Consider the following 27,693-nt stretch of genomic DNA (forward strand, 5'->3'; position numbering starts at 1 on the left):
ATTGCCTTTTTCAAGACCGGAGACTTGACACCTTTCTTAAAGGATTTCCAATCCGATTGGCCGCTAGCACCGTTCCTCCATTCTTTTTTGACAGAGATAATGGAGACAACATGATTTGTCCAGCTGACGAAGATCTCGGAGTCAGTCAATTTGGACAAAGAATCCAATCTTTTGGGTGTGAACCACGTCAAGATTGGGTTCACCGTCAAGAATGAGTACAGGAAGTGCAGGTCTCTCACAGCCCTGGATATCGCTAAGTTCCGGAATGAATGCAGAAGAGGAATGATCAAGCTCATGTCAAAGTTGATGGAGAAATCTCCCCTACACTTTAGGTTGACAAAATCTGTACGCTGCTTTGATCCCGCAACAGCGTGCAGGGAGGCTGGTCCCAAACAATTTCATTCCTTTCAACAGGTTTTGGTGGAGAGCAATTGGATGGATGATGGATATGCCGATACAGCAGAAGCGCAATACGCTTCTGTTGTAAAGAAGAACTGCAAAACAAAATTCAAAACAAACAAAAAGGAGCATCGGCTGGATGAGTTCTGGATGGCATGTCTCAAGAACCAGAATGCAACTTGCCACGAGCTGCAGAAGGCGATGGAAATTGCGCTCACTTTGTCACACGGTCAAGCAGCTGCAGAGCGAAGATGCTCAGTGAACAAAGAGTGCCTCTTCCACAATATGAGGGATCAATCTGTAGTGAGCAGAAGACTGGTGTACAACACAGTCAAGACACACGGCGGAGTCCAAGGGGTGCCTATAACAAAGCCTCTTATACACACTGTAAGAAACTCACGAGATCGATATGCTAAAGACCTCAAAAATCGCAATGACGAGTCAGAAATAAAACAGCTTAAAGAGAAGAAGGCAATACTTGAGGGGGCCATTCAAAATGCTCAGAGTGAGAATCTATTACAGAATGAATCAATGCTCTCGCACACAGCTCCAAGTCAATTCCTAAATTACAGTATTTGTTTCTAAACATGGTACTTCCTTCTAAATTATTTATTGTATTGTCTAATAATAATTAAAATGTTTCTTTAATAAAATATTTTTAAAACAAATGAGTATGATAGCATTATTCATTTTAAACTGCTAACTCCCACAGATGTTTAAATATACGTTGCAAACAATAACTTTCGTGATTCAAAAATAAACCTAATTTAAGAAATTAAGTATTAAAATATAGACCAGAGGTAAAATTTAGCAACACGAAAATCCGAAAAGAAAAGACTGTAAAAACACACAAAATATTTAATGGAAAAAATCACTTATTATTCTAAAACGAAAGAAAGTAATTAAAAGTCTTTAACAACAATTAAACCACAAGCTTTTGCATTTAAATAAAAACAATAATAAAATGAAAAAATTGAGGAATGGAAGAGGTAAAAGACATGCTTGTCCTTACTGAAAGCAAATTTTAGAGCGTGGAGTATAATAGCTGCGCTTGACACAGGTTTTCGCTCTAAAACTGGACTCATTTCGTACGAGAGCGAGGTACAGATGTCCCACTACCTCTCGCTTGACTGGGGCTGCCTTCTGTTGTCCATTTATAGGATTAGTTAGAAAGCAGCAGTAGCGCACGTTAAGAGCTGTTCAGAGACGAAGAGACAATTCTCTTGCAAAAGAATGTAGAAAAGAAGGAAACTGGTATTGCTCTGCATGCCAGAACACTTCGTCTTTTCTATACTATAGAAAAATCTAAGTGTTCTGGCATGAAGAGACTTGTGACATTACTCAGTAACACATTATGCACTTTTTTTAAGGTCAATTATACTTTTTTCCATCAATTGCATAATTTTTGATCTATGAAAGAACAACATTAAATATGAAAACTAACTTGAAGCTCGGTCTTTTTTTAGTGTGTGTTACACATTAAGTCATATCAAACACAAATATGCCAGTAAAATTATAAATAGTGGCATAAATGACTTATCTACTGGGCCCAAAATTTTTCAAATGGCTGATCCTCAAAGTGTTATGTTTTGAATAAAAGTTATAACCTGTTAGAAATGTAAACAATTGTGATGTCACGCACATCGAATGCATGTTAGTTGTTACAGACATACTACATAATCTTCGACCTAAAGCCTTTGACACTTTTTGATGTCAGCAAACTGGTCTGTGCATTGTGTAAATTACCCATTTTCTATGCAACTAAACTTTTATTTTGGTGTTATTCTCTGATTTATATTTTATTGATGCAATATTATTCAGCAATAGTGGGTTAAAGTTCTTTGTTAGCGTATCAGATCTTAAACGTCAAACCTACAAAAAAATTAACTGAAAACTAAAACAATGAAAAATCCCTGAATTCTAAAAAATTCCCGGGTTTTTCCCAGATGAAAAAATTCCCAGATCTCCTGGGCCGTACACACCCTGTAGTAATAATGAAGTACTGCACTTATCATATTTTAAACGGTTTTCCAAGCACAGAAGGGTAGCAAGAAAAGAGGATAGAGAGGGAGATGGAGAGGGATATTAATTTCTTAATTTGCCGGCTGAGCATAATGCCTTTTCCTGATATCCATCAAATATTTACGAGTTAAGCAACATTTTAATATGAGAGATGGTTACAATGGAAAGTGTAGTATGTAATAACAAACAAGAAGAAATAGATAGCTACTCATCAGAGCAGTGTAGAACCTACACACACACACACACACACACACACACACACACACACACACCTCTGGGCACTTAGGCTGTCGAGGTTTAAACAATGCTGGGGCTGCAATTCGGCAGATGGACTGGGATGAGGATTTGTGCTGGGTGGGTAGGAGGAGAGAGAGAGAGAGAGAGAGAGAGAGAGAGAGAGAGAGAGAGAGAGAGAGAGAAAGAAAGAAAGAAAGAAAGAAAGAAAGCAGTCGCTGTTGGGATACGGGAAGCTGACAACTCTGAGGGCGGCAATAGGTGCATAAGGTAGAACTGAGCAAGAGCCTGCCCCTCTATAGGTTCTCTTAGTTAAGACAGAAAATCAGCATAGCATAAAACAACATATATTATGAATATTTATGTTTATGAAAGTGGCTCTGTAACAATAAACAGCAATAGGCATCACTTTAACAGTACATTGTACAAACAGTGAATAAGTCACACATTTATTCAACAAATGGAAAATTCTATTACACAATTTTTCATCTGAATGACAGTTACATTTAACTAAAATAATTTAACTTAATTGGAAATGACAAAGCACAAGACTTTTCAAACAATAAAGACCAAAAAGTCAATATTTATGCATAGTTTTCTTCCACAAAAGGCTACAAAATAGAATTTCCTTCACAGTTTTTTTACAAATTATTGTTTTAAATATTGTTTAATCAAAAAATATATTTTAACCGTGTAATGCACTATGAATATATATTCTGTATTTGATTGCAGATCGTCGGTGGATAGTTCGACATACAAAATACAGGAGGAGACACTTGACAACTATGCTCATTTGCAGAGCGCAGAGCCCAGCAGCCGAGAAGCAGAAATTGATCGCTACAACAGCAGTCTCCTCACGGATCCTCAAGGACGGCTCACCTTCAACTATTACTGGCGGGTACATCATGTTTTCCAGATGCCCGAAAACACGACAGTTAGAAGCCAAAGCTTTTACGTGTCCTCTGGCAGCTATCGCATGTACCTGATCTACCGGGCAGGTACTTTCTTGCACATGGCAGGTATCGGGCTTACCCACGGGGAACATGACACCTTACTTCCGTGGCCATTTAACCTAACCATCCGATTATCCATTCTTGCACAGAATCACAGGAAGGACAACATGCAAGACTTTAGTTCACCTAGCATTGAACCAGCTCGTTCTATCAGGTGTCACAATATTCACTGGCAGAAACCACACATCAGTGACAACCCTAGTTGCTTCATACTGATCTACAGTAGAGACTTGCTGCACACAGGTAGCTATCTCTATAAAGACACCGTTCTTTTGCATCTTTCTGTTCTCTTAGTCAAGTAGTTAACTTTCTATACAGACTTCACAAATGGGGGGGGGGAAAAAAAAAAAAAAAAAAAAAAAAAAAAAAAAAAAAAAAAAAAAAAACCATGCACAGTCAACACGTTTTAAGACCTATTATTAGATACACTATTACTGTACATTACTGACAACACTCCACTTTCATCTTTTGCAGCACATTTTAAATATTTTTCCAAAAACTATAAACTTAAATATTTTATATCCCTGTTATTTATAATTCAGGTGAAACTAGTATTGAATATTACACTACTGACATTTTAAAACAAATGCTAAGATTCTATAAATAAAAACCCAAGTATAAATTGTATATATGGGATAAAAAGAATAAAATATGTTTTGAATTTGAAGAACAGTTCACTCCTGACATGCTTTTATGTGGTTGCTATAGTACACAGCTAAGTACAGAATGGTTAAGAAATATTCACAAAGTAAAATGATTTGACATTCTTCTCTATACAATTTCCTGGACTCCTTGAATAAATATAAATTCTCACGCAGTAGTCGTTGGTACTTTGGACATATCCATTTTATCAAAATATGTATGCCTTATGGCCTGCTTTGCAGACAGTCTATCAGGCGGACTGTAGACCAGTAACTTCTGTGGGAGGAAGGAAAAAGTAAAAGTTATGCAATGTAATTTTGATGCTACATTACACTAATATGTAGAATAATAGTGTCATTTCTATTTCACAACAGCAATATAACAAAAATACTGAAATATTTGAAATTAGTTATAAACATTTTTGTGATAAAATACTGGGAACCCTGGCACAAAGTAAACACTCAATTTATACAATGCATTCACTGTCTTTCTCCAGCTACACCTTTATACCGAAGGAAAATCCAATTGAGGGAGCTAATAAATTGTGAGACAATTGTTGGCCATCATATACTTTCAGTAGGCACAATGTGTAACACTGCTGATACAGACACAAAAGTAAAAGCGATGTTACCTAACCTTCGGAACTCATACCTTCATACGAGAAGAGAGGAACAGGTTGGGGAAGATTGAAGTGAAAAGGCACCAGGAGGAAAGCAACACAGCTGTTGGTTGGTTTGTGGGATTGAAAAGACCAGACTGCTACGGCCATCAGTCCCAAAACACAGCTGTAGTGAGGACAAAAGCAGACAAAGATGAAGGGGGGAGAGGGGTGTTGTCTGAATAGTGCATTTGTCAAGCCCCGAATGACATAGTGAGGAGTAAAGGTAGTTTAGGGAAAAGAAATGAATAGAGCAATTAAGAATTAGGACCACAGAAAAGCACAAGGAGGTGATTGGGAGGGGGGGGGGGGGTAATTGAGATTGCATCCAGGAGGGATGTGAAGATGCCGGGGAGGGAGGTCAGAATGTGAATAGAGTTCATCAGGGAAACCAGTGTTGAGTGGGAAGATCCAAACAGTCCATGTGGTGTAGCAAGCAATCAGATCCCTCGAGTCATGCTGTACAACATACTTGGCAGCTGGGTACCAAGTGTCCCTGAGGTGGACATTTCTATGCCCATTCACATATAAAATGCTGTGCAATGCCTACAAGTTGGTTGAGAAACAACACAAGTTAATGAGTTGCTATGCCTTTGATATTGTAGGCTTCTAGTTATATGGCTGTATAAGGAAGTATAGGAGATCCTCGCTATTTCAAAATCTGATACATCAGAAACTCTATTAAACCCTATTACATTTTTGGCCCTGCCAAATTACATTTAAAAAGCTATTGCTTAAATTGAATTTTGAATAATTCATATAACAAACTAAAATTTGGTCCCCACATTGCATATTTCATATGACACACTTCACCTAAACAGAGTAAGTTTGTACATGTGTAATGGTGTGCAGTACAGTATTTTCCATTATGTATTTCGCAACAACAATGGCCCAAATGCTTGATTACTGCTCACGTGTCACTTCCACAGCACAAGAGGCAAGGGTGGGGGAAGAGAGACTTGTCCAGAAGATCACACACAACACACAAACACAACAATACAGAGAGCTCTGTCCCTGTTTGTAAAAAATGAATGTGTTTTTCCTTTGACTTCATCATTTGCAATATGCCACTGAAACAAAAATGGGCGCATAATTGTCTAATGTTAAAGCAAAAGCAGCAACTTCTACAAATGGTCAATAGTAGACAGAAGACAAAAAAGTTGCAGAACACTTCAGATCCAGAAGTCTACACTCACTCATAATAAGTTCAAGATGATGATGATGATGATTATTTTTACTTTAACCAGGCAGGTGCTCAACTTCATTATCCTCAGCACCCTAACAAAAAGCCGGCATGGTAATCTCATGGGTGGGGATGGAGGCTGTCCCCCACATGCGGAGCAATCTATTATGCATTAAACTTCACCTCCATTCCCCACCAATTTAGCGATGAGGCCCAACAGTTCACAAAATTTCACCACTTTTGTAACAGTTGTATCAGTATGGGCTAGGAAGGTGTGTAGGTCTCCATTGCGACTGAGGGCTGCCATGATATCAGTATGTAAGACACACATTGCCAAAATATGATGAACTGGAAGTGGCACACCAAAAACCTCTCAGAGTTGTGGTTCCTCCTGTTGGAGGAGGAAGTCATGTTACAGGGCTATGTCCAGTGCGCAGCTTGGAAAGCAGTGCCTCCTTCCAGCGGTGAGGCTGACACGATGTCTGCCAAGCATGTGTGTGATCACACCGGAAAATGACATGGCAATTTGTTTTGTCACTTGCTACCATTCAGTCTCCCAAAAACATGATGTGTGTCAGAAATGAGATGAACACTTGCAATGGGATGGGACACTGATGGACAACACCAGAACGACATGTTTCCTTGGCTGCTTTGTCGGCTATGTAATTTCCAGTATCCTGATGTGGCCAGGAACCTAGAAATAGATCACCACCTTGTCACAGTGTTGGAGCCGCTGTATGGCGTCATGGATGAGGTGAATCAACCAGTCTTGGATACATTTGTTAAGTGCTTGTAGTGCACTAAGCAAGTCGGAACAAATGGAAACTTTGTACAGTTATGTGTGAATCCCTGTACCATCATAATGCCATATACACTACTGGCCATTCAAATTGCTACCACACGAAGATGACGTGCTACAGACGCGAAATTTAACCAACAGGAAGAAGATGCTGTGATATACAAATGATTTCTAGGTTTGTTGTTGGAAGAGGCATAAAACTCATCAATTCAAACTTTGTTAAACTGAATTGCATACTTTTCAGTCCCTTAAAATTCAGCCGAATGAGGATCTGCAGTAGTGGGTGAGCGCACAGAGCATGTTACAGATGACTTCCATATGTAGGAACTTTGCGATAAGGATAATGCTTCGGGAATGCTATATGGTTTTGGCCAGGATGTCACAGAGGTTAGTAGGATATGGAAGGTGACAGTGGCTGGTGTGTGGAGGTTATCAGGGACAGCAAATTCAATTTCAGGCCTTGGCCATATTCAAGCATTCAAGGCCCAGGGGGGGTGGTGGTGGTGGTGGTGGTGGTGGGTAACAAAGAGACTGGAGGTGCTTCTGAATTTCTTGGAAATGGGAACAGTACTAGTCAAAAGATGAGAGGAGGAGACTCCCTGTGAGATTTGTCTGTGAATAAGGTTTATGGACAGCTACAGGAGAGGAGAGCCTTAGGTCATTGTGACAAATTTTGTTGTGGAACAGATACATGTGTAGGGGAGAAAGAACATGACATGGAAGACATGGCAGCTGTCGAAGTGTAGATATTAATCTTATTTGTTGTTTAATAAATACGGACAAATTCGGATATGGGCTTCAGTGAGGTGAAAGTCAATGTTCAAGGAAGGTGGCTTCTGAGAAGGACCATGTAAATGTGAGCTGTAGAAAGGAATTTAGCTGTTGCAGAAATCAGAGAATTTCTTCTCCACAAATCCAGATCACAAAGACATTAATAAATCTGTACCAAACCAGCAGACTCAGTTTCTGAGTGTTAGAGGCTCATGAAAAGTCTGGCATAGGGGGGCACCATCCTGGTACCCGTAGCAGTCTCCCTGAATTATTTGTAGGTCTGGCCCCAGGAAGTAACGTAGTTAAGGGTAGAGAAGAAGTTGACTAGGGTGTCAATAAATGAGGTCTTAGAAAAACTTCAGAGCATCATAGGCCAAGATTACATGGGACATTTGTGCGAAGCGAGGTCTCATTCGATGGTGGCAAGGAGGGTTTCAAGTGGAAATGGAGTGGGAATAGGTGTATAACATTACAGGGAGTGAATTAGGTAGGTTGTGTGATGTTTTGGAGGTGCTAGTCAACCATTGGTTAGAGGGGACTTTAAGGCCAGCTACTAAGGGATGGATGTGATGATTGTATTTGTGTACTTAGTTAAGTGGGTAGAAAGTGGGAACTCTGTGGAAGCAGTTGAGAATCCATGGGAGGGGCTAAGGTTTTCAAGATTTTCAAGTTTCTACATTTGTAGTTGTATCCTTTGTAAAACCTGCCCATGTACCTTGATGATGACATTTAGTTTGTGGGGCACTCAACGGTGCCATCATCAGCTCCCGTACAAAGTCCCAATTCTTTCACAGTCCAATTTTTTTCCTTCACAGCCAATCTAGCTACTGTCACAGATCATGATGAAATGATGAGGACAACACAAACACCCAGTCCCCGGGCAGAGAAAACCCCCAACCCAGCTGGGAATCGAACCCGGGACGCCATGATCCAGAGGTACCAATGCTAGCCACTAGACCACAAGATGCGGACTCCCCGTGTACCTTCCCACTACCACCCAATGTATAACAACTCATCCAACATGAAAGGCATACAGCTTGCAAAATACACATTTTTCTTAACTTACTTGTATTTACTGCAGTGTTATATGTAAACATGACCACCATTAAACTAGCTGATCACACAGAACAGTGTGTATAAACTGACTGGTTTAAGGACATCCAGAACCCAGTTGCCAAACATGCTCTATAGCGTGAATGAATGGACATGAATACCTGCTGCACCTCCTCGGCTCCTTGCATATTCCCATATAACATTAACTTCCCTTAATTCCAAGACTTGGAACTTGGCTCCAAACATCCTCATAGCCCAACAACCTTCCAGACTTAATCTCCATCAATGCAAATGCCTCTTTTCTTTAATTATATTTTTATTATATACATAATTTTTATCAATTATTAACTGTTTCTTTTTCCTCTGCCCCAATTCTTAACAGCACTATTCATTTCACTTCCCTTTAGTCTATTTTTGGCTTCTCTCTCTGTTCTTATCTACAGACTGAGGTCTGGCACAGCACTTAGCATTGTATCATCTCTATCATCTCAATTTACTTTGTTTGATATTCTCCCCTTCAGTTTGTCCCGCCTTGGCCTCACTGAAAGAGGGTCTGCTTTCATCTTGAGGCCTGTGTGACTTGCCCTTCCTTTGTAACCTTTCTCCATCCTATCCTCCTCTTCTTCCCATGAAAGAACTATTCGTTCTGAAAACTATAATAGTATGTTACATTTACTTTTATGTGGGTCCATTGGCAGCACTACACATTTCCCCTCCTGAAGGTAACTAGGTACTGACCAGCACTTTATTAGATGTCACATTTCATCAGTTAATTTTTCAACATTCTTATTGTTTTCTTTTGCAGGGTACTCACTCTAATTCCTTATCCACAGAGAACTCCAAACAACAAGCAGATAGCTACAAATAATGAGAGGAGCAAATGTAACTATGTATCATACAGGGCGATGCAACAGGAATGTCACAATTTGTGAGGTGAAAAGAAAAGAAAAGAAAAGTCCTATGAAGATGTGTCCGAGTTTAGATCATTAAAGAACTGGAGCAGGTTGAAGACTGCACACATCCATAAATGATTATGCAGACATGTGTGAATATTACTTTCCAAAATGCTGAGTAGGTGTTGTGATGGACAGAATAATGACGAGGCAGATGAGGTGTTCAAGAAGTCCTCGACAAACTCTATGTACTTGTCAAGACAGTGGGGGATGTGTTGTGCTGCTGTTTTGTTTGTATTGTTTTCAAGACGCAAAAAACTGGTCATACATGCCCAAGTCAAAACTGTAGAACACAAAGACAGAGTTTAAAAAACGACTATATGCTAGTCCCAAGTGACATTAGTGAAGACATAAAAGCAGGGACGTGGAGCAATGGCTAAAACAGACACCAAACAGAAACGGAGGTCCAAAACTAAAAATTAAACTGCCTTCGCCACATTGCTTTAGCAGATAAAAAGTAAATCTCTGTCGACAGCCCATTTGTCATTTGCTAAAAAGGCCGATAAGTCAGACGGCAAACCCAAGTGGCAATGTAAACAATTAAAAATAGACTTTCCATCACGATGTGGAAGACAGTCAAAACTTGTGCACAATGTTCACAAAGGGGTAGGGTAACGCCACTTATAAAATGACAATGTCTAAAGAGGCAGTGCCCAATACACAGCCTAATTAGAGGCGAGATCATCCAAGCCGTTGGGAAAGGCTTAATATGGCAGGACCATTGGTAATGCCAAAGGGACTCCACCTCTTGACAGACAGCAACAGAGATATGATCAGAGGGAATATAGGAACTAGTGGGCTGAGGCACGAGGACTGCACCATCAGCAGCCTCGTTCCCTGGCAGACTAACATGACAAGAAACCCACAGAAACACCACACTGGCTCCACCAAGAGTGAGCAAGTGACAGTTTTCCTGGACCTGCTACACTAAGGGACGGGCGGTGTACAACACACAGACTTTGAAGGGCACTGAGTGAGTCTGAGCAGAGGACACAATTGAAAAGTGTGTCGCCAGATGTACTATGTGCCCTGGTGCATGGCAAAGAGCTATGCTGTATATACCGAACAGTATGCCGGAAGCCGATATCGAAAGACACGGGCGCCAATAACAAAGGCACATCCAACTCCACGGTCAGTCCAAGAGCCATCAGCATTCACAAAGGTACTATCCCAAAGTTCCATGCAAAGGTCGTGAAACTGAAGACAATAGAGCGAGGCTGGAGTAGTGTCCTTAGGAAATGAATGAAGGCCAAGGTTAACATGGGCTGCTTCACGAAGACAAGGTGCTGAAGGGTTCACACCCACTGGGAAAGTTGCCGCCGTAGCAAGTGCCGAAAGTGGACTCCAATAGGTAACAGAGAAGAGGGACACGTCTCATTTTGGCAAACAAGGGAATCATCGAAGGAGGCAGCGTAGCATGGGTGGCCACACATGGCAAACTAATGGCATGCATACCTGCTGAGGAGAAAGTCACGGCAGTAGCACAATAGCACAATGGTAGTTCAGCAGCTTCAGCAAAAAGATTGCCAACCAGGCTAGTGTAAAAGTCACCAGTGGCCAAATGGAAGCCATGATGATGGACAGTGTTGAGATGGCGTAAGATGGATGGACATGCGGACGCATAAACAAAGCACCCATAGTCGAGTTTCGTACGGACAAGGGATCGGTACAAACAGAGGGCGGTGGTCCATTCGGCACCCCATGACGTACCATTGAGAACACACAGAACATTGAGGAACCGCATACAGCAGATTGTCAGGTCAGACACATGGAAGGACCAAGAGATTTTCCTAATGAGCATGAGCTCCAGGAATTTCATAGTTTCAACAAACGGGATTCCAACAGGCCCAAGATGTAAAGATGGTGGAAGAAACCATTTGTGCTGCCAGAAATTCATACAGACGGTTTTGTCAGTGGAAAACCAAAAGCCACTGTCGGTGCTTCAGGAGTAAAGACTATCAAGATATCGCTGAAGACTACTCAGTCAGACAGGTCCGTGGACAACTGCAATAGAGGGCAAAATCGTCAACAAAAAAGGAGCCAGAGGTGCCCAGCAGGAAACAGGCCATGATTGGGTTAATGGTGATAGCAAAGAGGACGACACTCATGACAAAAACCTGAAGCACACCATTTCCCTGGATAAAGGTGTCCGACAAGGCAGAACCAACAAGCACCTTGGAAACACTGTCTTTTAAAAATTCCTTAAGGAAGCAGGGCAGGTGGCCACAGAAGCCCCATGTTTAATGTGTATGGAAGATACTAGTTCTCCAGGAGGTGTCATAGAACTTCTCCAAATCGAAGAACACAGCCACAGCTTGGGATTTCCGCAGAAAACCATGCATGACATGAGTGAACAAAGTAAGGAGACAGTCATCTGCAGAATGCCATGCTCGAAATCCACACTGTGCATTAGTTAGTGAACTGTGCAACTCAAGCCAACATACTGGCTGGGCATGCATCATACGTTCCACCATCTTGCAAACGCAGCTGGTGAGAGAGATGGGGCAGTAGATAGAAGGGAGGTTTTGTGTTCTTACCAGTCTTAGTTATGGATATGACTGTGGCTTCACACCAGAGTCCGGAAAATGTGCCCTCTTCCCAGATGTGGTTGTACATGTTAAGCAGAAAGTGCTTGCCCGCAAGAGAAAGGTGCTGCAATATCTGAATGTGGACAGCGTCTGGCCCTGTGGCAGCAGGTCGGCATGAACTGAGAGCACGATCTAGCTCCCCTGTAGTAAAGGCAGCATTGTAGCACTCACAATTCTGTGAAGAGAGCGACACCGCCTGAGCCTCCTACGCTAGTTCCCGATGGAGGAGCGTAAGGGGATTCTGGGAAAGAGCTCGGAACTTCACACAAAATGGCGGCCCAAAGTGATGGAGATAGCAATAGGACCCACGATGACACAGTCTGCTAATGTCAGGCTGGAAATTAGCAAATGGGTCTTGGCCCCAGAGAGCCATTAGAGGTTCGCCCACACGACACAGGAAGGGGTGGAATGTGAATGAAATCCAGCTGGATTTTTTGCTATACCAAAGAACGCAACAACATTTTGCAAGCATCTGTTTATAATGAATGCAAGTTTTCATCCCAGGATGATGGTTAAAAATACGGAGAGCATGTCTCTGTGCACACAGGTAGGACATGGGAAATGGTCGCTCGAGCAGGCGTCAGAGAGAATGGACCACTCACAATGATGGGCAAGCTGTGCAGTGCAGAAGGAGAGGTCCAAATAGGAATACCGCATTTACTCGAATCTTCGTCGCACTTTTTTTTGTTTTTGCTATCCAAAAAACCGCCTGCGGCTTAGAATCGAGTGCAAAGTAAGCGTAAGTTCTGAAAAATGTTGGTAGGTGCCGACACAACTAACTTCTGCCGTTGAATATATGTAGCGATACACAGGCATGCATTGCAAGCACAAAAATAAATAATACTGGCGCCACTTTTTTTTCTCCACCCCGAGTTTCGACCACTGCATTTTCATACATTATCCAATGAAGTAAACACAAATTCCGTATTGTTCATCTTCGAATGTAGCAGCACTTCAATGTACTACGAAAATCCGACTTGCAAGACTGTTCACGATTTTTGTCAGTATGGCCAACTCTACATTCTGAATTTTTTCCCACCTGTGAGAAGAGATGATTGCTAGTAGGATGTTTTATGAATTATGAATCACATGCAGTATTCTCTTCACCATAAGAATAATACGAATATAAACATTTTGCCATGTATTTTTTCATGTTTGCTGCTATCTCATTTAAATCCGCTCTGCCTAATAAACTATGAAACTAGACAGACAACAGCAAACGCGGAAGAATATAGATATCATGTCTATATTCGTATAATTCTTATCCTAATAGTGATACAGTCAGATATGAAGCACAGCAATTGACTAGGTTTTTAAATCTAAGAGGACTGATTTCTGCGCAGAATGTAATGTACTAAAGAGGTATCTGCAAAGATTTTCAAACGGAATTTTTTTTTCGCTAAACTCTCGTTCAGAACATCATCTATCATACGAAGTCTATTATTTTGTTCTTGTTGGTCATTATCACAGAAGCAGCAGTGTAAGTAACAACAAATAGCAGTCTCTCGCCATTGTTTCCCTTATGAGACAATTCCTCTTTTTTTTAATTGTAAGCCACGGTAGTGTGCACAAAAGCCCGGTTGTAAACACTCATTATCAGTATGCGACAAACAGTGCATGTCAGAGTACAATAATGCATTTTCAGCTTAGAGTGACGTAAACACTTATAACAAAGAGAACGGCACTTATCAGATCAAAGAAAAATAAGCAATCAATTCAAACCAGACGAAGCACGTGAAAAAGGAAGGGTACCTGTATATATACGGACTGAGCACCTAACACATAACAATGGGTACCTGGTAAAGCTTAACTGTTAAGCTTACGACTCGAACCAAAATACTGTAGCTGTATTGTCATTCATTCGACCTAAATTGTGTCTCATATTACAATGGCCCAACTTTGTTTCGATTCGGAGGTGCGGCCTAAAACTTTTCTCTCCCCTTGAATTTCGAGTCTCAAATTATTTCAGGTGCGGCTTAGATTCGGGAATTTTTTTTTTCCCTTGATTTCGAGTCTCATTTTTCAGGTGCAGCTTAGATTTGAGTAAATACGGTATGTGTGTGTGAGGAGTCTGAAAGGAAAGTGGGTGCTCCAGTGTTAAGGCAGAAGAGGTTGAGTTGGTAAAGAAGGTCAGCTAAGAGGGCGCCTCTAAGACAGGTCCTGGGAGAACCCCAAAGGGGATGATGCACATTAAAGTCACGAAGTAGAGAAAATGGGGGAGGTAGCTGCCCAATAAGCTAAAGGAAGTTTGCCCTGGTGACATCAAATTAATGAGGGACATAAATGGTACAGAGGGGGAAAAGGTCAGGTGGGGAAGGAATAGGCAAACTGCAACAGCTTGAAGACAGGTAGTCAGGGAGATGGGTTGACTATGAATTCATCTTGTATGAGCATCATGACACCCCCATGAGATGGGATGCCGACCTCAGAGGGAAAGTCAAAACGAACTGGGACAAAATGTGAAAGCTCAAAGTGTTCGTTAGTACACAATTTTGTTCCTGGAGGCAGCATAGAAGAGGACACTGCGATGCTAAAACCAGCCATTAATCCTCTTTGTGGGACCAAAGGACACAGACATTTCATTCGAGGAGAGTCATGAGGAGGAAGCGATGTAAGGGTGTCACCTCAGCGGCAGCTGAGTGACAACATGTGAAGAGGTGCTACTACAGAGCACAAAAGCAGGATGATCCTGCTCCATGGGGTCTACAGAAGCATCAGCTTTCTTGTGAGATCCGTCTGTGAAGTCCACAGCTGAGAAATGGTTAGTGGTGCACAGCAGTGATACGGAGGCCGGCTAGGCTAAGGTATCACTTGGTGACACCGTCAAAGAGGATCTTCGAGTCAGCGAAGTAGAAGACTGTTTGCCTTTGGTGGACTTCTCGAAGCTTTTCCAGTTAAAGGAAGACTCAGTTGTTGGTTGGCTGGAGGGTGTAATAAGTATTCACAGGGGTACTACTACTGACCTTTCCAGCCTACTGGTTGTGTAGCTAGTTGTCTTGCCCCTAGAGGCGAGAGTTTGATGGCTTGTTGGACAGCTGGGTGGAGAGATGGCGATGATACCTTGACACTGGCCGATTTCACAACATGAGAGTTGAATTTGATGTTGCATGTCTGCTTGACCATATACTTCATGAAGTGAGAGGTAACAAGAACAAAACTGTAAGTGCCAGATGGGAGCACGCAGGGTTTGCGACTAGTCACTAACTTGTGAGGGACTAGGTAAGGCACTTTTTCCTTTACCCGGATCGCTTTGACAGCCCGCCCCTCAAGATATATGGGACAAAACCGAGAGGAGGCGGCGGCGGCGGCATGGGCGCCACTGTAGTTGACACAGCGGGCAGAAGGATGCGGACAGTCGTCCTCGTGAGCATCCCTACCACAGGTTACACATTTGGCTGGGTGTCAACAAGACATTCTAGTGTGGTTGAAACAATGACACTGGTAGCAGCCCGTCGAGTTCGAAATGTACGGCCGGGGTGAGATAGTTTCATAGTCTGCTTTGATTTTGGATGGAAGCACCACTCTATCAAAGCTGAGAAAAAGAGTGTGGTAGTGCACTGAGGAGGAATCTACCTTTGACATTACCCAGTGGATGGCAATGACACCCTGATCAGAGAGGTACGATTGGATTTCAGCCTCAGTTAGACCACCAAGCAGCCTAATGTAAATAACACTATGGGAAGAATTCGAAGTTCTACAGGCCTCGACACGAACAGGGCAGCCATGGAGAAGCAAGGCGGCAAGCAGTTGTTCTTAAAAATCAGAAGTAGTCTCCAAAAGCAAAGTGCCATTCCGTAAACAAGAGCAGGATTTCATAGGACCGGCAATTGCATCAACATCTTTCCGAATAATAAATGGATTTACCGTGGCTAAGGACTGACAGTCCTCAGTACATGAAACCACGAGGAACCATGGTGCAGCTGGAAGGGTCTTTGAATCATTAGCCTCACAACATTTACGTTTCGTAGACATTGATTGGGAAGATGATTAACTCATTGCAAGAAAATCCCCACGATTGCCAGCATCTGCGATGGCGCGCTCCTTTCAATTGGGGGTATCTTACACCTCACCAGTGTTTATGGAATACTGAGGTGATTGGTTGGTTTGATTTGGGGGAAGGAGACCAAACTGCGAGGTCATTGGTCTCATCGGATTACGGAAGAATGGGGAAGGAAGTCAGCCGTGCTCTTTGAAAGGAACCATGCCGACACTTGTCTGAGGCAATTTAGGGCAGTCGACCTCCCGAATGCGAGTGCAGTGTGCTAACCACAGTGCCACCTTGCTTGATGGTGACGGCTATGTGTCATCAACTGGTGGTGGGACTCTGTTGTACCATTGAAATAATGTGGCCCTTTCTTCAGCTGACAGAGAAAAATTCTGATGTTATGTGTACACTGGGTAGTGTTCTTGATTCATCTGATGTTTGAAAAGACTGGGAAATACCCTGGCACTGTGGACTCACTGATCAGAGAAAAGTATATGGTATTCTGTCACAGCCACACAGGCAGTGCCATTACAGTACCCAATTTCAGTAAATACACACTTGTCTTCATCTCTATTCATTGATGTATGTAGTATTCACCCAGCTCCAGTTCCTTAACAACCTAAAATCAGACTCATGTTCATAGAACTTTTTCAGTTTATTTTCACTTTAGAATCACCTCACAAAATATGATATTCCTCCTGAACCAGCCTGTACAGCAAAGGCGTTGAGTAGTCAGAAGAAACAGACAAGACTGAAATCACTGAGAAATTTTCTAGCAACGTTCTTCCTCACACTTAACTTGCTATCAAACCAGTACACATACATGCCGCAATGCTATGTCATTTTTTTGCCTGGTACCAATCTGGACACAAGGAACATACTAATTTGTTTGCCATGGGCAAATGTTTCTGAACTGGCCTTTAATGGCTTTTGCAGCATTGTTTAAGTTATGAACAAGAATAGAGCTAACACAAAATTTCTGATGACGCCATATACTGTAGCGTTCTGAATGTAGTATCTCACAATGCTGATTGTCCGTGTCACCAAAAGAGACAAAGACCTAAATCAAAAGACAGCAACAATATGCAAAACAAATTAGGCTCTGAGCACTATGGGACTTAACATCTGAGGTTATCAGTCCCCTAAAACTTAGGACTACTTAAACCTAACTAACCTAAGGACATCACACACATCCATGCACGAGGCAGGATTGGAACCTGCGACCGCACTGGCCGACCCAAAACAGATCACGCCTCTTAATTTGTTACTGAACATTAAAGAGAAGAAATGCTTCTGACAGATTAAGAACAATTAGGTGAATGAAACAATCTCTACAAGATAGTAATCTCGAAATAGCTAATGTACCTTAAATTTTCAAAATATTTACTGAAAAATAAAATAGGAAAATATTTTGATAATTTTTAAAGCTTTTGTTCCTCGATTCTATTGCAGTTCTATTATCTTACAAACAATTTTACCTTAAGCAAATCCAATCCATCGTCGTCAATATTCTTCACATGGCTATTCAGGTTATATTGTACCCAGTTCGGAAAAGTTGGTTTATAGTCTGGTAACTGTGTAACACCTGGCCATATTTCTTCTGTTGGCGTTTTTAACACCCTGAAACATGTTTATGAAAGCTAATAGTGTGGTGGATAATTACTTTTAAAGATTAACTATGGCTAGATGCTTCATCTGTCTTGACTAAAAAAGTTCTCAATATCAACTACTTTGTAGGATAGGCTTCCTTATACACTACAATGTATAATTCAAGTCACTTACAAATCCAAGGTATTTATTTGGGGGATTTATTTTCTCACATGCAGTTGTCAGATACTGGATTCAACTTTTCATACGCCAGTGCAATGAAGTACTAATGCAGATAAACTGATTACAGTGAGTGTGTAACTTTGTAGGAAAGGCAGGAACTCACATGACAGATGTGACTCACTCTACCATCATGCTGAACTGTCGATGACTATCGTGAGGTCAATATGATTGAAATTCAAAGATGAGATGCACAATCTGCGACATAGTGAAGTATTTGTAACTATATAATCAATGAGTCACAGTTATTCATAATGGAAAAATATTCAAAGGAAGACTGGACAATTTCAGAATTACATTAACAATTGTAAAGCAAATACTCAACAAGCAAGGTCACTGAATCTGGGAAATTTACTGGATTCTATACCGACTACATGACTCAACTAGCCTATTTCTGGTACCTGTTTATGTTCACTGGAAAAGGAGCGATACAGGAATAAAAGTTTAAGAAGGATAAATGCGTATGTGTTCTATTGTTTGTTGCTGAGTTAAGAGAACCTAATTCCTGTGTACTGTGACGCCTTTCGAGGTTTAACAACAGTGTTCGGAGCATAAATAACAAACCTTGTTGTGAACCTAAATGCTGGGAGTACAGTCAGTTTATAAAATGACATGTAAGCGGGACCTATAGGTGGGAAATGGCCTTTCCCACAAGGGAAAACTGCTGTACAGGAACACCAAGAATCAGTTTCCCATTTAACAGTGCAGAGCAGCCTGTGATGGTTTATGTAGATTCTGTTAGTGTGGAATGTAACATTAGTTATTAATTTCTGTATCCGCTATAGTGTTAACCCATTTAATGAAACATACACACCAAGAATGTACATCCCTGGCGTCGCAACTAGATAAGAAGGTGCACTGAGGAAGGTTCGGTATAACTAGTCAAACAGACTGTAGAAGAGAGAAACTATACCTAGCAATGCTCGCATTGATGCAAAGCTAAAATTCTGGAAAAGGCATTTCACTTTATTCCATGTCACTTAGTAAGCAAAATACAAGATTACCAATGTTGAATTCATTATGGTGCTACTAAGAACTCGGAAAAGGCAATGTCATTGGAAACGTGATCATGACAGACTGATGTATCACTCCCACATTTTTCAGTAAAGGAGGACAGAAACCATAAGTTCTTAGTAGACAATGATGATAGCTATGTGTGATTATTCTGTTACACGAAGTTAAGTAGTATTTGTAGAAAACTTGCAAAATCCCCGAGACTTGCTATCATCAGTGTTTTATGCAAAAAGTGAAAACTCAACGTTTTACACTTGCATATAGGCAAAATGATTCTGGGCACCATATAACAAGCTATATACTATTGTGACTATTAATAAGATACAAACCTGAATATTCTAAACAGTTGGTCAATTTCAGAGTCGCCTTGAAACAAAGGTTTTTTTGACGCCATTTCAGCAAATATGCAACCAATAGACCACATGTCTATTGGGCAAGAATACTTGTTTGCCCCAAGCAACACCTCAGGAGCTCTGTACCACAATGTTACTATCTGTAAACAATTTAAATCTATTACAAAAAAAAACACTTCATACGTGCAGCACAGAAGCAGCAAAATATTAAATTAGAACTGACAAGACTACATTCGTCACTTGTAAGCTGATGATTAATAAAGAAATATTTGCAGGGTTATTACAAGTGCATGAACACACATATGAATATTATCTTGAGGAGTTAAAAAAAAAATCATGGAAAGCTGGAAATGTCCAAATTAACAGAAAAACATGAAAAGAAGTGCATGTCCACGTGTAACACTTTCCAGTCATGAAAAATAAATATTTCCAAAGTTGCAATACGATTTGTCAAGTAAAGCAGTATTATGATATAATTAAGGTAGAACCACATTGTAATTTGAGGGAGAAGAAATTTCACAAAAACATTCTCAATTTTCTGTGGTGTAACATATCAGTTTGCTTACCCAACAATTAGTTGACAGGATGATGATGGCAGTATTACTGCACATTGTGGTGCCTGCTGTGTAAACACTTATTCTGTGCTGCGGTGTTCTGGCTTGGGGAAACATTGAATGCAAGGGCACATTGTGATAATGGTGCTAACATCCCAGAAAAAAATATGAAGCTTAGTTATCCGTCAATTCATATAGAACTGCCTGTTACTATCAAATATCATGCAATGTCATATCAAAAGTATGAACCCTAATTGTATATGCAGTGTTACCTTGCGTTGCGCACGCGCACCCCAATTGTAACATAAGGCTTAATACAAATGTTCAGAAAAGGTGCTTTCTATTATTAAGTAGTTGTTGTCGTCTTCAGTCCTGAGACTGGTTTGATGCAGCTCTCCATGCTACTCTATCCTGAGCAAGCTTCTTCATCTCACAGTACCTACTGCACCCTACATCCTTCTGAATCTCCTTAGTGTATTATCTCTTAGTCTACCTCTACAATTTTTACTCTCCACGCTGCCCTCCAATACTAAATTTGTGATCCCTTGATGCCTCAGAACATGTCCTACCAACCGATCCCTTCTTCTGGTCAAGTTGTGCCACAAACTTCTCTTCTCCCCAATCCTCTTCAACACCTCCTCATTAGTTATGTGATCTACCCATCTAATCTTCAGCATTCTTCTGTAGCACCACATTTCAAAAGCTTCTATTCTATTCTTGTCCAAACTATTTATCGTCCATGTTTCACTTCCATACATGGCTACACTCCATACAAATATTTTCAGAACGAATTCCTGACACTTAAATCTATACCCTATGTTAACAAATTTCTCTTCTTCAGAAACGCTTTCCTTGCCATTGCCAGGGTACATTTTATATCCTCTCTACTTCGACCATCATCAGTTATTTTGCTCCCCAAATAGCAAAACCCCTTACTACTTTGTCTCATTTCCTAATCTAATTCCCTCAGCATCACCCGACTTAATTCGACTACACTCCATTATCCTTGTTTTGCTTTTGTTGATGTTCATCTTATATCCTCCTTTCAAGACACTGTCCATTCCGTTCAACTGCTCTTCCAAGTCCTTTGCCGTCTCTGACAGAATTACAATGTCATCGGCGAACCTCAAAGTTTTTACTTCGTCTCCATGAATTTTAATACCTACTCCAAATTTTTCTTTTGTTTCCTTTACTGCTTGCTCAATATACAGATTGAATAGCATCGGGGAGAGACTACAACCCTGTCTCACTCCCTTCCAAACCACTGCTTCCCTTTCATGCCCCTCGACTCTCATAACTGCCATCTGGTTTCTGTACAAGTTGTAAATAGCCTTTCGCTCCCTGTATTTTACCCCTGCCACCTTCGGAATTTGAAAGAGTATTCCAGTCAACATTGTCAAAAGCTTCCTCTAAGTCTACAAATGCTAGAAACGTAGGTTTGCCTTTCCTTAATCTTTCTTCCAAGATAAGTCATAGGGTCAGTATTGCCTCACGTGTTCCAACATTTCTATGGAATCCAAACTGATCTTCCCCAAGATCGGCTTCTACCAGTTTTTCCATTTGTCTATAAAGAATTCGCGTTAGTATTTTGCAGCTGTGACTTACTAAACTGATAGTTTGGTAATTTTTACGTATGTCAATATGTTATTAAGTAGAAAGTCGAAAATTTATGAAAGCTCCCAGATTCCAGCATCATACTGCCAGATGCCCACCATGATGTCACCTATTTTGGATGAGGGCTCCCCCAAGTGCCACTCAGCAAACCAATGCCACCTGACCTGATGACCATTGCTTACAGACCCAGTGTCCCAAAACAGACAGGTATGTAAAGGACATAACGGTTCAGGCATAATGGCCTGGCTGCCAAGTTAGCTATATTTGGTGATCATCCCCACATGGCCAACACCTATGGAAAATATTATGAAAAGAATGGTATCAAACTAAACTGTGAGGAGCCTCACGCAGACTCACAAACGAGTTTAGTCCCCTGGGGGCAATTTCAAAAGGAAACTTTGCTGCTAGGTTTTGTTTGTTGTTGCTTTATGGCACAAAACAGCTGAGGTCATAAGCACCCATGTTGTAACTTAAAATGGTCAATTACCAAATGAATTAGAAGTCTATAATACTCAGAGCCTAATCAACTGGAGTAGGGAGTAGCTAAGTACAATCACTTCTACTTTGAGGAGGTTGCTCAAAGGTTGAAAATTAAATTTTTTCACCATATTACATAATGTGATAAACATCTCATGCTGTATCTGCTAAAATATCTGATAATTCAGATGACAAACATACATTAAAATGCAAACGGTGATGAAATCGGTATTGGGTCAGAAAATGGCGCACTGTCAATGGTTGGTTACAGTAATCAAAGAGCGGTGCAGCGTCTCAGTTTCACAAATGACGATGACAAATGACAGTGCTCAGTATGCAGCATAGCTAAAAGTATCTCCTCATGACAGGAGGGGTTTAATTTCCTGGTGTCTGTTCCCATACTGAGAAGACTAATGGTTCACACCATAGGGGCACAATGTTCCTACGTGTGGCAACACAGAGATCATCTAGAGGGACATAGCTAAAAGGCCTATGTAGTTTGACTATAGCCTTGGTGGTAGCAGCAGCAGCATTGGCAGCTTCATTTCAACGAAACTCCAACTTGATGTGGGACCCACATGGGCATCCCACAGGCTCCATCACCAGGAAGCAAGTGGGGGCATTTGTGGATTATTTATACTAAGGGGTAACCTAAGATTTCGTTGCTGGGCAGTCAAAGTGGGACAGTGCACCAGAATATGGGCCACTGTCAACAGAGCGCCTCACACACTGAGGCAGGTCTTTACGGCGCAAGAGGTAACCGTGGGTCGCCCAAGTGTGGCCAATGCAGAGCCAGCAGAGGGCAACTGATTCCCTGCGAGAGGCCCCCATGGAAGACTTCCACTCATTCATAGTCTCCTGAATGACAAGCAGTTTTTTGTGTGTATTGTTATGCCATTCCGTCTCCCAAAGCCGAAAAACCCTGCGGCGTAAGTCAGAACGCAGGTCAGGTTCAGAGATGCTCATCTCCAGAAGTGGTTTCCCCATAGCCTGTTTGGCCAGCCTGTCGGCAAGTTCGTTGCCCCGATAGCTTTTAGGCTGCTCAAGGAGTCAGTACACAGAATTCCTCAGGGCATAAACTGATATACTGAAGTGCACGAGATATGGCCACCAGCTCTGCAGTGAATACACTGCAGCCATGCGGCAAGGAATGCTGTTCAATATGGCCTCTGGACAAAGGCGAAGCCAACATTACCGTCAGCGATTGTGCCGCCAGTGTAAACCACTTCAGAGCCCCGGAACACTTCAAGAACCGCAAGGAAGTGACATCTGAGAGCTGCAGGGTTAACGGAGTACTTAGGGCGGTGGAAAGTCCAAGCAAAGCTTCGGAAGTGATCGCACGCGAATCTCAATCGTTAGCCCTGACATGGGCTGCCTATGTGGGAGGTGAACTGCTGTAGTTGGGAAAAGAAGACTAATTAGGATGTTCAGCACTATCCATGAAGTACCATGTAAAACATGTAGAATATTTAGGGATGGTACACAGTGTGCTGCCAGATAAGGGATGTGGGGTGGACCAACAGTTTCCTATCAATTGTGAGCTCCAAGAATTTTGTGGTTTCTACAAATGGAAGAGCGACAGGGCCGAGACGGAAGGACGTTGGAGGAAACTCCTTAAGCTGCCGAAAGTTTAGACAATTCTTTTTTCATGGTAAGGTGGAAGCTGTTGTCGATGCTTCACGAGTCAAGACAGTCGAGAAATCACTGAAGTCGTCACTTGTGTGAAAGTTCCACTGAAAGCTGCAGTAGATCACAAAGTCACTGACAAAAAGAGCCCGAGATGCCTGACAGCACACAGTCCATGATAGGGTTAATTGCTATGGCAGCACAGAGCCCTGAGGTACCCTCTTCTCCTGAATAAAAATGTCTGACAGAGCTGAATCCACACATACCTTGACAATCTGGTCTTTCAAAAACTCCTGAATAAAATGAGGCAGGTGACCTCAAAATCCCCGCATGTGCATTGTATGGACAAAGCCTGTCCTCCAGCAGGTATCTTAAGCCTTCTCCAAATCAAACACCACAGGGTACAGTCTGGTATCTCTGCAGAAAATTGTTTATAATATATGCATTGACAGCGTGATGAGATGATCAATTGCAGAGCAGTGCTTACATAATTCACACTGCACATTTGTTATCCATTCCAAGACTCGAGTCACCATACCAGCCAATGACTGAACACACATTCTATCACCTTGCAGATATTGCTGGGGAGGAAAATTGAGTGATATCTGGATAGAAGATGTTTGTCCTTACCAGGCATGGGAGTGGAGATCACAGTGGCTTCACGCCAATGTCTGGGAAATGCGCCATCCATCCAGATGCTATTATACACACAAAGGAGTAAATGCTTGCCGCCTAGAGATAGGTGCTGGAACATCTGAATGTGAATACCGTCCAGTCCTGGAGCAGAGGATCGTGACGAGGTGAGAGCATGTTCGAGCTCTCTCTTAGTAGAAACAGTAATATAGTATCTGCGATTCTGACGGGAAAGGTATCTCCCAAGCCACTTCCACTTGTTCCCGAGGTAAAAAGGCACGATGGTCATGGGTGGAGCTTGAGATCTCTGCAAAGTAAGGTGTTGGAAATATCTTTCACAAAAGTCAGGTCAGGGATCAGAAGATATACCTCATTTTCAGAAATCTGATGTTGAAGGTTGCCAGTGAAGAACAGAGCCTCCAGTCAGCTTTAGAAAGCTGCAGTTGGTTTTGTGTACAGATGGGACATGAATTAGTAGACAAATTATGCACAAGAAATGGTCAATCAATTGTTTGTCTGAGAGAACAGACCACTCTAGATAAGTGGCAATTACTTTGGTGACCACCAAGTACCAGATTTCAGCTGCATACTACTACAGCATTATAAGGTTGGAGGATCCTGTTCCACTATTTCTTCAGAGGTACCAGTAACCTCCCTGGGGCAGTCAGTTGATTCCAACGTGGAGAATCAGTTGGTGATTTGCGCCAGTGAAACAGAAGTCAGCCAGACAGAGGTGTCACGCAGTTTCACTGTTTTAGAGGACCTCGGATCTGGAGAAGGCAAAGAACGTTTGTCTTTGTTCAACTACTTACCATTTTTGTATTTGTCAGGCGTGGACCCAGACATTTGTTGACTTGAAGCACGCAAAAAGTCTTCTCGGTAGTATTCCTTTTTAAATTTCTGTTCTGGTTGCTACAGAAGTGACTTCATTGATGTGGACAAAGGATTTTTGGTGTGTTGAGCAACTGTAGAAGGCGAAGGTTGACAATGTCACCTTAGCACTAGGTGATTTTACAACAGCAGTACTGAACTGGAAGTCTCAGGTCTCTGTGGCCATATCTTGCAGGAGTCATGACTTAGCAATAACAGCACTGTAGCTGCCGCATAGTGGCATGCAAGGTTTTCGGCAAGCTAACGTTTTGCAAGCAACATTGAGGGGTACCTGTTCCTTCATCCGTATCTCCTAAATGGCTCGCCCAAAAAGGCACACAGGGCACTCGCGGGATAAAGCAGCACAGTTGCTGGTGCAGTTGATGAGGCAGGGAGGACAAGGTCAGCAATCTCCCCCATGTATATCCTTGCCTCAAGTTACACATTTGACTGCGTTTTTATGGGACGTAAGAGTATGCTTATAATGCGTACACTGGCAGCAACACATTGTGTTCTGTATGTAGTGTCCATCAATGACTTCACACCACATCTTAATCTTCAATAGAAGCTTTCCTCAATCAAATATTCAGAAATGCCTGGAGGTATGCATTAATTACGCAGCAGCCCGGTGGACTGCAGTTACACCCTGATCAGAGAGATAATGTTGTTTATCATCCTCAGTTATACCGTTAAGCAGCCAAGTGTATATTACACCACTTCAATTCAATATTTAATTAGCCTCTACACGAACAGGATATCCATGGAGAAGTGAAGCTTTAAGCAGGTTCTGGGCTTGAAAGGCACAATCAGTCTCTCGAAGCAAAGTTCCATTGCATAAGCGAGTACACGATCTTAGTGGGTCTGCAACTGGATCCACACCTTTCTGAGTAACAAATGGGTTCTCTATAGAAAAATTTTGACATCCTCCTGTACATGATAACAAGAGGTAATGGGGTGCAACTGGAAGGTTTGTTTTTCTTTTAGCCCCATTTCATTTTCATTTATTAGATGGAGGTCACATTGATGGAACCTATTTATTTATTGCTGGTGAAACCCCACGATTGTTAGCATCTCCAATGGGGTGCTCCTTCCTTCTGGGGGCCCCCCCTACAGAGAGTAGAACAGTTGCCGTACTAGATTGTTCACATATCAGTTTACATCTCAAACTTCAGACAGGGGGACCATCAGCAATTGGAAAGGTAACAGCTCAGTAAATCCCCCCCCCTGGGTCCGGTCTGTACCAGGGGGTATGTGCGAGCCCCATCTGTCGACCCAGTTGCCGGGAGTTACACATTACCCATTTACCCTTTATGTGTCAAACACACGAGATGGCCTTCAGGGAGGAAGAAAAACAAATAGGAAGACCTCAAACACCGAAACAGAGGAAGGACAGAAGAATCAGAAAAAGAAAGAGACAAAAATGAAATCCACCAAAGTCTTCCAATACTTTCACAAGTCTCAGTTTCCCCAATTGTACACAAGACATGGTTCCCACCGGAACGAATATGAGAATAGACTTGCAGCATAGAAAAGCAAGGAGTACTGCAAGGGCAGGGGCCCCAGTGTGCCAACTGTATACCCAACAAAGAGTTGAGAGTCCCCTGGAGGGATGGCTGCAAGGACGTGTGTTCCCCACCAACTGCCTTATCAGCTGCTCCACAGTTTAATAACAAAACCATGAATTAAACTTACAATATATGTACTTTTAAAATAAGGAATTTATGTCGGAAAAAAGGAATATTAAACAATGAAAAATCCAGGTTGGAATAGTGACAATATTGTGAAAAGGGTAGATCATTACTCAACATACAAAGATGTTGAATCACAGACAAACACACCAAAAAAAAAAAAACTGCTAAACATGAGGTTTCAGCCAAAAGACCTCCTAAAGTAGACAACACAAACACACACACACATTCATACGCAAGCACAATTCTTAAACACATGACCACAGTCCATGGCCACTGAGGCCAGAGACAGTGGTCATTTGTGTACGAGTTGTGCTAATGTGAATGAATGTGTGTACTTTAAGAGGAGGCCTTTTTGCCAAAAGCTTACACGTTTAGGAGTCATGTGCCTGTCTGCAATTCAACATCTCCTCTATGTGGTGAGTAGCATTCTATCCTTTTCCAGAGTGGCTACTCAAACTTAGAAAAAAGAAAAAGAATAAAAATAATCCCAGAATTCCAGGTGCGAGGAGGAAGATGGTGTCAAGAAGCTCCTGGTAACTTTCCTCTGAGCTGAGCTATATACCGGCCATAATCAGTAATTTAACCTCAGTTTTCAACACTGATAATTTATATGGAATAATATAAAATTCCTATAATAAACACATTTTGAAACATTAAGTATTTATAAATTTGTGATTTACAACTCAATAAAATTTCATATCAGAACTACATTAAAAATGCAGAAATCTGAGATT

At 41.6% G+C, this 27,693-nt stretch overlaps 2 protein-coding genes across 2 annotated transcripts in view; one reads left to right on the forward strand and one right to left on the reverse strand.

Annotated features, from left to right (window-relative positions):
• The window catches only part of LOC126279121 (TNF receptor-associated factor 6-like), a 115,052-nt gene extending 111,051 nt beyond the window's left edge, over positions 1-4,001 (forward strand). Inside the window, exon 3 of the mRNA XM_049979600.1 lies at positions 3,388-4,001. Coding sequence (XP_049835557.1) covers positions 3,388-3,970 — 583 coding nt within the window. The 3' untranslated portion in view covers positions 3,971-4,001. The remainder of the gene's footprint in view (positions 1-3,387) is intronic.
• The window catches only part of LOC126279120 (cyclin-dependent kinase 1-like), an 82,698-nt gene continuing 57,991 nt past the window's right edge, over positions 2,987-27,693 (reverse strand). The window contains exons 5-7 of the mRNA XM_049979599.1: positions 19,471-19,634; positions 17,779-17,920; positions 2,987-4,586 (exon numbers count right to left, since the gene is read on the reverse strand). Coding sequence (XP_049835556.1) covers positions 4,479-4,586; positions 17,779-17,920; positions 19,471-19,634 — 414 coding nt within the window. The 3' untranslated portion in view covers positions 2,987-4,478. The remainder of the gene's footprint in view (positions 4,587-17,778; positions 17,921-19,470; positions 19,635-27,693) is intronic.

This window comes from Schistocerca gregaria, chromosome 6 (genome assembly GCF_023897955.1).
Source record: "Schistocerca gregaria isolate iqSchGreg1 chromosome 6, iqSchGreg1.2, whole genome shotgun sequence".
Lineage (NCBI taxonomy): Eukaryota > Metazoa > Arthropoda > Insecta > Orthoptera > Acrididae > Schistocerca > Schistocerca gregaria.